Below are 12,450 nucleotides of genomic sequence, written 5' to 3' on the forward strand. Positions count from 1 at the left end.
TTAGAATGCAGTATTGCAGGCTAACTCTGCCTAGAGCGAGGAATTCGATCCTGACCATCTCAAAATTGACTCAGCCTTCCATTCTTCTGAAGTTGGTAAAATAAGGACCCAGATTGTTGGGGGCAATACGCTGACTCTGTAAACTGCTTAGAGAGGGCTATGAAGCAATATTTATTTTTATTTATTTATTAACTGGATTTGTATGTAATATATAATAATATACAATATGTATGTATGTATGTATGTATGTATGTATGTATGTATGTATGTATGATATACATAATATATAATATAAGTGCTACTGCCAGTGCCCTAAGCAATCTGTGATATAACACAAGCATACTTCTAGTTATATGTAGGATTTGCTTTTAGTTTTCTCTCCCCTGCAGCCTTCAGATATCCCCAATGTTCTGCCTGGCTCTATGGTAAGAGTCTCCTGAAAATTCAAGGGTAAAAATTTCAGAAACACACACACACTTGAAAGTTCAAAAACAATGTTCTTTATCACAAAATTCAAAAGAAACAAAGCACCCTTTTTGTATGGCAAAGAGCACTGGTCCCAAAACAACCTGGTAGTCTGTACAATCCCCTTAATCAGTCCTTAAGTACTTAGCTAGCAGCTATGAAGAAAGGTCACAGCCCTCCTTCTTCCACAAAGTGAGACACACACACTTTGCTATGCTTTGGTTTGGTTTCAAAGTCATGAAAAATCAACAAACAAAGTCCGGGAACAGCAAGGCACAGTCCTGAAGAAACAACGATCAGATAATCTTCCACAACGGCCAAGCCAGCACGCTGCTATTTATATCAGCAGCTCTAATTGCTGGAGCCCCACCCAAACACAGGTGGCCTCTCTTATCTCCTGTAATATTTCTTCAATTGGTCTCTTCTATGCATAATTCTGTGCCTGCATGGATCTAACACTTCCACATCCGAATCGACCGAAGATAATGGAGATTGGCTTCCTGGGCTGTGTGCCAAGCCCCCCTCTTCCAAGTCACCCCCACCTTCTTCTTCGTCCCCGGAAACTGCACTACCTGACTCTGTCGGCAATAAAACAGGCCTATGACATGTTGATGTTTCCCCTGCATCCACCTCCACATTCCTTGGGGCAGGAGCTGGGCCAGAACCAACCACAACACCTAAGAACTATTCTATAAAGTCCGAGTGGAAGGGAAGTTCTAATATTGAATGTGTGGGGAGGCTGCAGGAGAAGAGAATCACTTCTTTTGCTTCTGTGAATAGAAACTGCTTCTATAAGGAAAGTTCATTACTGACTCAACTAATTAGCATGACCAAATACTGATTTTCTGAGTTTTGTTAACAATCAGGTTTTGTAATGTAGATGACCAAGGAATATGCCAAAAATCAGGAAAACCTATACAATGCTTAATGGATTTCAAGAAGCAAAAACTATTGGTGCATATATTTGTACTCACCTATAACACACTTTTTCAGTGCATGGATTATGGACTTTGACAATGACAAAGACATGCTGAAAATGAGAACGGATATTTTTTGGAGTAAAAGGAAGTGCTCCAGGCTCTTGAAAGACAATAGTAACAATGTCATTTCCTATATGCCTTTTCCTTAGAAGCTAGATGGGAAGGGGGAAAAAAGAAAGAAAATAATTATGAAAATTCGACTCTTGTACCTACTAGGGGAAAAAGTATCAATTTAAATAAATTGGAAGTCATATAACAAAATGAAGTCACATAAATCACGATAACTCTTATTATTGCACATGGAGGTGATGAATCAATAATGATACACTAATCGGTCCCATATATATTTAATAATCTATCTCTTATATGTATTTGAAATATAAAAGCTTTGGAGGAAAGGAAATTGTTAATTATATTCAAGTGTGCAACATGAAATATAAAACCACATTTATTGACCCCTTGTTATTTTGTTCTTCTTCATTCCCAAAATTCAATTTCTTAATCTTTGAAGATAATATTTCTAGTTCATGCCTGAACTATGGAGTCCTTACTGCTCTCTGAATGTGGTTGTTTTCTTGCACATGTTTCATTACCAAGCTAGGTAATGTCAGTGCTAAAAAAAAAAAAAAGGCACCAAGTTTGTTTTTTTTAGCACTGATGATGTTACCTAGTTTGGTAATGAAATGTCTACAAGAAAACAACCAGGCCCAGAGAGGACCCAAGGACTCTATATTTCTTAATCGTTCACATCCAAACTACAAAATTATAGTTGTTTCTTTACTAAGCTTTTCTTTACACTGAATTAAAAAGTTGATAATACCAACCATTTTGCAATTATTTAGAAGCAACTGCCCCCCCCCCCGATTAGAAATATCAAATTCTAGGAATTCTGTAGACATGAGCCTATTTTTCTCTTTAAATGCATTTTCACATGAGCACTCCACAACATCAAACCAAAAGGTGTTTTTTGCATTATTTTAAAATCATAAATTTTAGAGAAAGAAAGTAGAAAATTAGGTAATCTGGTACCTGGAGTTTCAAAACTATTTAGAATTATTGCAAGATTTTTCTTGTATTTCTTTAGCATAATAACCAATAAGGTCACTGAACTGTAGAGATTCCACTTAGCCTATATTTAACCTGTTTCAGTTAAATGGCAACTTAATTATGCTTTTGAAATGAGAGGATAGTGAGAAAATATTCAGAAACTGACACAAACTGTTAACGATGGCTACAGAATATAACCTAGCTTTATTAAGATTAATGGAAGTTTTGTCATGACATCATTAATAATCATTGTTAAACTTCTGTTTAATGGACCATTTGGAGAAAAACGGTGTCCATTTAATTCTGAGTGACCATTAAATACAGAACTAGGTCAGAAGAATCCATTTGTGCAATTGTGGTATTGCCATATTGTCTACCCTTCTTCAAAAATGCTAAGTGAATAAATATTAAATCTTTGTGTAAATATGCAAATCATCTAAGTTGATACAAATGATATAAATTATTGCAATTGTCCAGACTGCTTCAAAAATAATGTACAAAGTTTATGAGAAGTCCAAACCAAAACCTCATCTGTTGTAACCAGAGTTTTCTGAATGAAAAGCAATAGAATAACAGACTTACTGTAACTGTAATGCATTTTATAAATATACAAACACACACACACACACACTTTAAGGGAGTGTAAATTGTTAAATCTAAGAATATACTGGATTATTTTTAGGGAAATGAACTATATTGGTACCAGTTTATCTTTCCAAAATGAAGAACAATTGATAGTCAGAGGTTTCTATTAGCCAAGGAATAAAACCTATGGATTTCATAATGGTATATGAAATACAGTATTATACTGATAAATCAGTCAGAAAATAAATAGAAAAACTCATACAACTTTCACATGCATTATTTTCACTCTGGAGCAAAAAAAAAAATGTTGTCCTTAGTTTAAACATATTTTTATTTTTAAAAGTGGCCAAGTTTTCGTGCCAAATAGCTTCATCCTAACTCCTGAGAGAAAAGAAATTCTTCCATCTCTCAACCCAAATATAAACAAGCAAAAAAAAAAGATATTCTGATTGAAATGTTAGTGAAGTCAAGGAAGACATAGAAAACAATAGGAATAATATGAAATATTAAAAAAAATCAAACTACCAATAACCAGAATAGCAACCAGTTTTAAAATTGATAATGTGGATATTAAAATGATGTACAGATTCTGTCTTTTAGGAAACAATATCTACAATAAAGGAACCAGCAATCAAAAAACACACTACAGACTGGTACTTCATATAGGAGCAATAAAAAGGAAAAATACACAGCTGCTGGATGCGTGTAAACCTGAAGGATCAGGATTGTGTAGACAATGATTTTTCCCTCTGCTGTTCTAAGGCTGTGAAAATTGGACTTTGAAGCAGCAGGATGGAAAGAATATTGACATCTTTGAAGATTAGAGAAGATTACTGAAGACTACCATGGATACCATACAAAGCAAACAGATCCTATCACTAATCAACCCAGAATTCTCCCTTGAGAATGACCAGGCTCAAATTATCATAATTTGGGCACATTAGGTAAAAGAACTAAGCTCCCTAGAGAAGTCTACAGTTCTGAAAATGGAGAAAGGAAAGATAACAACCAGAAGCAAACTGGATGAATTCAATTATAAGCAGCAATATGTGCACTGCTAGAAGACCTGAAAGATCAGATTGGGGACAGATTGTCCTATAAAAGAAATCTATCCCTTTGTTAAGACTGGACACTAATTTGATGGCACATCATCAATCAATCCATCATAATGTACAGTGTTCCCTCGATTTTTGTGGGGGATGCGTTCCAAGACCACCCGCGAAAGTCAAATTTCCGCGAAGTAGAGATGCGGAAGTAAATACACTATTTTTGGCTATGAACATTATCATAAGCCCTCCCTTAACACTTTAAACCCCTAAACTGCAATTTCCCATTCCCTTAGCAACCATTTAGATTATTACTCACACTGTTTATTTATTAAAGTTTATTAAAAAAAATATTTATTAAAGGCGGATGAAAGTTTGGCGATGACGTATGACATCATCGGGCGGGAAAAACCATAGTATAGGGGAAAAACCCACAAAGTATTTTTTAATTAATATTTTTGAAAAACCGTGGTATAGACTTTTCGTGAAGTTTGAACCCGCGAAAATCGAGGGAACACTGTACTCCATTGCAGACATATAGTTCATGGAATTTCTCTTCTCGTGCTCCATTTTTGTTTCGAAAGTCAGAGATGTGCTCAGCCATCTTGGCTAAAAGATCTCAGGGCAAAATCCTTGCACTTTCTGAGGCAGGGGTGAAATGTTCCCAGTTCGCTCATGCCTGTTGGTCGTCAGAAAACTGGGTGTGAAGGGAGCACAAGGCTCCGCCCACCTGCCCAGGTGCTGCCATTTGGGTTCTTTTATCCTCTGCGCATGCACAGAATGCTTCGCGTTCCCCGTTACACAGCACTAGGGATTTGAACCACTGAACTGCCGACCTTTTGATTGACAAGCTCAACATCTCAGCCACTGAGCCACTAAGCTATCTATATTTTATAAACTGGATAGCTTCTTCCAGACAGAGCGACAAAGTTATTTAACTGACTGGTTGACTATTTTTTCTGGACTAACAAATTCAATTCGAGTCTGCGGAGAGGGGTGGCACACAAATCCAATAAAAAATAAATAAATAAATAAATAAATGAAAGAAAGAAAGAAAGAAAGAAAGAAAGAAAGAAAGAAAGAAAGATAGATAGATAGATAGATAGATAGATAAATAAATAATAATAATAATTCAATTCAATTCAATTTATTAGATTTGTATGCCGCCCCTCTCCGAAGACTCGGGGAGGCTCACAACAGTAATAAAAAACAGTATAACAATGGAACAAATCTAATAATAAAATTATATTAAAAAAACCCAACAATTTAAAAACCATACAGCACATACATACCAAACATAAAATATAAGAAAGCCTGGGGGAGATGTCTTAATTCCCCCATGCCTGGCGATATAGGTGGGTCTTGAGTAACTTGCGAAAGACAAGGAGGGTGGGGGCCGTTCTAATCTCCGGGGGGAGTTGATTACTCCAATCAAGTAGATTCTGTGCTGATTTTGTTGTATGGCATTAAAGTAAAACAGCAGAGCAATGTACCAGTGATGGCGGTCCTGTGGCATGCAGAACCATGTTCAGATACTTCCAGTTGGTTTGCTAGGCTGTTTTTTGCCATCTCCACAGGAAAGCACCCTGAAACCTGGGGATGGTGAAAAATGGCCCAACAGGCCTACCAAATTCAAGCCCCAAATTCCTATACTGTAAAACCAGGCAGATTATTCTTTGATAATATCAGCTATTGTACCCTCAGTGGAAAAGAATGATTATTATACCATGTCTAGAATCCACCTGTGGACATGTTCCAGATTATTTATTTGACAACTAGATAACAACAAGGTCTGTAAATATTCATTCATTATATTTTTACATATTAAGGTTGACCAGGGCTAGCTATCTGAGTGCTTATCAGAACTTATGGAGACATATCTCTAGCATTCAAATATAGTTAAAGGTACTTATATCTTCAGATATCACAATTACTCGAATTTACAAGTCAAGTAACAATGTCCACATTGTTTTAATTCTAGAGACGTTATGGAATATGCTATGATACTACTGTTAAATTTAACAAGACAGTACAAATTATAAAGACTGATTAATATTTACTAACATTGTAAAAGGGATTGATTGCTAAAACAAGATTTAATTTCTCTGGGGAGGAATCAAGGAACATTTGAAAATAAAATGAAGGGAAGGAAGAAAAAACAGGAGGGGGGGAGAACAATGCTATGAGTAGCTAAGAAAATGCCACAATCTCAGTGACAGATACAATATAAATATGGAAGACATAAATGTAGGAAGGCTAAAGGTTATTGCCCGCATTTTCAAATTCAACCAAGCTATATTAACCTTGCTGTTCTGCTTGGGTCAATATGACCCAAAATGAAATTTGAGACCTGTCGATTATTTGTCATGCTGATTTCAAACTTAATTGACTTTTCCTCATTTGAGGGGTTCTTACTATGAGTGTGTGTGTGTGTGTGGGTGTTTTGTTTTCTTTTTGCTACACATTGATTATTACATTTTGTTACACCTGAAACAGTACAAATGTATAGTAAATGAGAACACAACAGCGAGGTTAAACATAATTCAACATAAAGTAGAGCTTTTTGTTGCCGCTGCCTGCAACTGGAAACAAAACTATTTAAAATCAAAGTTTGACAACAGCTAACTACTATATTTTTCAGAGTATAAGACGCACCGGAATATAAGACACACCTTAGTTTTGGGAGAGTAAAATAGGGAAAAGAATCTGCTTACTAGATATTCATCTAGCTAGTATCCTTAGTCTGGTCAGCTTTAACACATTATTTTATCCTCTGGTTAAGTGCTTAAAAGAAATTATTCTGAGAGTTTTTCATTTTATAATGATAGAGCTTGGAACATCCTTAGCACCTGGAAAGCAACAGTCTGAGCAAGCAGAGCAATGGAAAAAACCCTGCAAAGACTTAGGGCTTGGAAAACATTCTTCTTTGCAGAGAGTAACAATGAAAGAGCTTGCAAGTGGGTAAGAGCTGGGAACATTGTTAGCACCTGGTTAGGGCTGGAAAGAAACATTTGAAGAAAGTTAGACCGATGGGGGGGGGGACCTGCAAAGGCTTAGGGCTTGGAAAACATTATTTGCAGAGAGTAAGAATGAAAGAGCTTGGGTACATTAATAGCACCTGGTTAGGGCTGGAAAGAAATATCTGGAGCAAGTAAAGGAATGAAAAAAAAACCCTACAAAGACAGGGTTTGGAATACATTCTTGGCAGAGAGTAACAATGAAAGAGCTTGCAAGCTGGTAAGAGCTGGGAACATCGTTAGCACCTGGTTGGGGCTGGAAAGAAACATTTGGAGAAAGCTAGACAAATGGGGGGGGAACCCTGCAAAGACTTAGGGCTTGGAAAACATTCTTCACAGAGAGTAACAATGAAAGAGCTTGCAAGCTGGTAAGAGCTGGGAACATCGTTAGCACCTGGTTGGGGCTGGAAAGAAACATTTGGAGAAAGCTATACAAATGGGGGGGGACCCTGCAAAGACTTAGGGCTTGGAAAACATTCTTCACAGAGAGTAACAATGAAAGAGCTTGCAAGCCGGTAAGAGCTGGGAACATCGTTAGCACCTGGTTAGGGCTGGAAAGAAACTTACTCAGAGCAAGTTAGAGTAATGAAACAAACCCTGCAAAGACTTAGGGCTGGGAAAACATTCTTCACAGAGAGAAACAATGAAAGAGTCTGCAAGATAAGAGCTGGGAAAATCGTTAGCAGCTAGTTAGGGCTGGGGGGGGAAGCTACATTCAGAGTATAAGACGCATCCTAATTATCAGCCTCTTTTGGGGAGGAAAAAGGTGTGTCTTATACACCAAAAAATACGGTAACTATTTCCAGAAGACATGTCCTTGGGCCCTTTGCCTGCCTTTCATGGCCCACTCATAGCAGTCAGAGCACAGCTTTAAATATTTAACTCTGGAGGTAATGTTTTCCTTCTCATTCTATCTTTAGACACCAAATGCAGAAAATCTAGAGGTATGTTGATGTACAGACTTGGAATGATCTGTTCTCGGTCAGTAAAATTGGGCCTCTTGTTGGTCAGGCCCCCTTCCACTTTTCAATCATTACCCTCACCACCTTTCAGTCAGAATCCACTTCCTTTTGGCCATTGGTTCTTCTCTTCACATCATGTTCTTAGGTAATTTACAACTCCCACAGCCAGAGATACAGAGCTAATGCCCTTTCACAACACAAGTTCTTCAATTCACCCATCCAAATCCTGACAACCACGAGATAATAGCCAAGAAGTACATACATACAATTATTTTAAAATTTCAACCATTTAATGAAAAAAAACCAATTTGCAGATAATGCTGGGCAGAATCAGAATCCAGTCAATGTATTTATTCTATTTGTTATTAAATTGATCTGCTGCCCCTATTAGCAAGACATAACCCTGAATGTCAGCCCTTGAGATGTTGCAAGCAGCAGAAATCCATTTCAGGTGCACAGTAGTATCGGGCTACCAGCACTGAAATCAGTGCTCCCTCTAATTTTTGGGGTGGGTGGGTGGGCGGAAAAGTATAGTGTCTGAGCGGCAGTCCCTTCGGGACTGGGCAGCACAGAAATAATAAATAAATAAACAAATAAACAAATAAACAAATAAATAAATAAACAAACAAACAAACAAATTAAAAACCCACCCTGTTTTGCCTCAGAGAATTTCAAAATAAAATACTGTACTGTGTGTCTATAACAGTGAGCTCATAATAGGGCAACTCTATCAATATCAAAATGCCACTTAAATAGTTGAGCTAGTTTCAAACTAGATTTTGATTTTCTTTCTCTCTTCCTTACTCCCATTCTTTTTCTTTCTCTTTTCCTTCCTCTCTTTTTTCTATCTGTTTCTCTCTCTTCCTCTCTTCCTCTCTCTCTCCTTCCCTCTCACTCTTTCCCTCTCGGCTTCTGGGCAGGTTTGAAAAACTCTGAGTTGATGATGATTTTTAAGTGAGCGATTGCTCACTACTCAGCTTAGAGGGAACTATGACTGAAATGCAGGTGAATACCACAAAGCAAGTCCGTTTTATGTGATATTCTTTCAACTATTTACAGAATGTTTAAATATCTCCCCCAGTCATCTCTTTTTCCAAGGATAAACATAGTCAACTTCAAACTTTCTTCATGGGCTTATTTTTCTATTCCCCTAATTATTGTTTTTATTGCCATTTTCTGAAACTGTTCTAATTTCTTTGGCTCCTCCTTAAAATGTTTGCTAAGGAAGAAGTCTGCAATTAAATTTAAATTAAATAAGTTAAATTTCATTATGCTACTTCAAGATAATTTAAAATTATCTTAAAATATAAAATTTCTCATTTCTTTTCCAAGTCATTAGCTCTCTGTCCCATTTTTGTTATATGAAAACCCGATACGCATTACTTCCACCTGTTCATCCATGAAATATTAAAGAGTGGAGGATTCAGGACTAGTGCCTGTAACATCTCACTTGATATCCCTCTTCAACTAGGTGAGGAATTATTGATGAGCACTAACTAATACTATTATTGCAGTTAACATTTACTATAGCATATAAGTTAAATAACAAAATGAATACGTCTGTCTCCTTTTCCGGGGGGGAAAATTGTATTCTTTTTCTACCTTAATGGTACCCAGAATCTTTGACAGGATATTTATTGTAGTGAATGAAATGTTGAACTCTATCTATCTATCTATCTATCTATCTATCTATCTATCTATCTATCTATCTATCTATTTGATTTGTATGCCGCCCTTCTCCGTAGACTCGGGGCGGCTAACAACTGTGACAAAACAACAGTATGTAAAAATCCAATATTACAACAGTTAAAAACCCTTGTTATAAAACCAATCATACATACAAACATACCATGCATAAATTGTAGAAGCCTAGGGGGAAAGATTATCTTAATTCCCCCATGCCTGACGGCAGAGGTGGGTTTTGAGGAGCTTACGAAAGGCAAGGAGGGTGGGGCTATTCTAATCTCTGGGGGGAGTTGGTTCCAGAGGGTCGGGGTCGCCACAGAGAAGGCTCTCCCCCTGGGCCCTGCCAACCGACATTGTTTAGTTGACGGGACGCGGAGAAGACCCACTCTGTGGGACCTAACTGGTCGCTGGGATTCGTGCGGCAGAAGGCAGTCCCTGAGATAAACTGGCCCGGTGCCATGAAGGGCTTTATAGGTCATAACCAACACTTTGAATTGTGACCGGAAACTGATCGGCAACCAATGCAGACTGTGGAGTGTTGGTGTGACATGGGCATATTTAGGGAAGCCCATGATTGCTCTCACAGCTGCATTCTGCACGATCTGAAGTTTCCAAACACTTTTCAAAGGTAACCCCATGTAGAGAACGTTACAGTAGTCGAGCCTCGAGGTGATGAGGGCATGAGTGACTGTGAGCAGTGACTCCCGGTCCAAATAGGGCCACAACTGGTGCACCAGGCGAACCTGGGCAAACGCCCCCCCCCCTTTCAATACTATTTAATACCATCATTCTAACATAAACCTTATAGTCCTTAGTCTTAGCAAAAAGATGGCCCTTAACACTGATCTCTAATATCAAAAATAGAGCATATCTTTTGATTGAGCAAAACTGTAGATTTCCCTGTGTCTGGCTTTTTAATTTTGGAAACCAAAAAATGAAATTAGAAAGCTTACATGTCCTCTTTCAGACTATCCCTTCTATAGTACATTCTGTGTATGTTTTGGACCTTTCTCAGTCCAATGATTTACAAGCTAATTAGACAGATTTTTTGGTGTCCCCCCCCCAAAAAATATTTCTAATCCAATAGAAAGCTGGAATGAAATTATGTAAAAGGTCTCAGGACTCTTTCAATTAGCAGGGTACCACTTTGCAGAATCACTTTGCAGAGTGAGATAGGTGGCGTGTAAACTGAATAAATAAAAATAAATTAGGAAATCAATAAAATAAAACAAAAAGACTGAGCAAAATGGGACAAAATTTACTATAGTGTGTGGAGTCTGCCTCCCTCCCTCCTGGTCATTCCAGTTCTATGCTTTCCAATCTACACACACACCTAGACACTCGGGGGTAAAGCAGAATCACATACAAGTGCAGTTACCTTGATGCTCAGAATACAATAGAGATAGCTAGAACCTATTACCCTGCTGCTAAAGGGATGGAGGGAAAATCAATAAGTCATATCTTGTTTGTTTTCCCAACATGCTCAGAAGTTTGTGGATTTAGGTGTGACTTTTCCTAATCTTTCCTGTTCTTTTTTTCTCCAAAAACACGTTCTCTCTCTCTCTTCCTCCCCCACTCTCTTTCCCATTCTCTGTACTGTTTCAAAAAGGAATTTCTCATTACAGTTTTCTTACATGATGCCGGATGACATAGCTACAAAGCTCTCTTTTGTTCTTAAAATATCTACACACATTTGCTGAATACTGTTGTTCTCAAATAGCAAGAAATATTCTCCAGGCATAATTGCATAGCCTAATACAGTGATACCTCATCTTACAAACGCCTCGTCATACAAACTTTTCGAGATACAAACCCGGGGTTTAAGATTTTTTTGCCTCTTCTTACGAACTATTTTCACCTTGCAAACCCACCGCCGCTGTTGGGATGACCCGCCTCCGGACTTCCGTTGACAGCGAAGCACTTGTTTTTGCGATGCTGGGATTCCCCTGCTGGGATTCCCCTGCAGCATCGCAAAAACACAGAAGTCCAGAGGTGGGGTTTCCTATGGAGGGGAACCTCAGAGGAATCCCAGCAGTGCAAAAATTCAATTCAGGCGCTTTGGCTGGCAAAAGGGGTGAATTTTGGGCTTGCGCGCATTAATCGCATTTCCATTGATTCCTATGGGAAAAATTGTTTCGTCTTACAAACTTTTCACCTTAAGAACCTTGTCCTGGAACCAATTAAGTTTGTAATACAAGGTATCACTGTAAATCTATCATAGCTAAAATTACTTTTAACACTTCCCCCAATCTTCTCATCAACAAAAGGTTAGGTTTTGAAATTTTTACAGACCTGAAATATATGCATATTGAAGATATATGTTATGTATTTTTTTGAAGTGGATAATTTTTTTAAAAAAATACAAAAAAAGAAGAAGATATGGGTAAAAGTCATTATTCTTTCTATAAATGTGTAGAATTATGAACATTTCTTCTCCGAACTACATATATCATGATATAAAAAGTTGCATTTTAAGCCGTAATCTCATTTGTGAATAGCTCTTACTTACTAGTATTAAACCGATAATCCTTGATAACGTTACTACTTTTGAAATTTACTTTTAAACCTCCAATCACTCCTAGCATATAAAATATTCCAGATAATCCCAAAGCACTTGCAGAGCTTTGTATTCAACATGCTATAGTTATACCAACTGGTACAG

General features: G+C 37.5%; 1 protein-coding gene across 3 annotated transcripts in view; it reads right to left on the reverse strand.

Moving 5' to 3' along the window:
* Window positions 1-12,450, reverse strand: part of SIPA1L2 (signal induced proliferation associated 1 like 2) — a 133,416-nt gene that overhangs the window by 68,815 nt on the left and 52,151 nt on the right. For all 3 annotated transcript variants that reach the window (XR_011557460.1, XM_070733965.1, XM_070733964.1), the window contains exon 7: window positions 1,440-1,597. Coding sequence is in view for 2 of the 3 variants with exons in the window: in XM_070733965.1 (XP_070590066.1) it covers window positions 1,440-1,597 (158 nt within the window). In the remaining variant the exon portion in view is untranslated. The remainder of the gene's footprint in view (window positions 1-1,439; window positions 1,598-12,450) is intronic.

Source organism: Erythrolamprus reginae, chromosome 1, assembly GCF_031021105.1.
Source record: "Erythrolamprus reginae isolate rEryReg1 chromosome 1, rEryReg1.hap1, whole genome shotgun sequence".
NCBI lineage: Eukaryota > Metazoa > Chordata > Lepidosauria > Squamata > Dipsadidae > Erythrolamprus > Erythrolamprus reginae.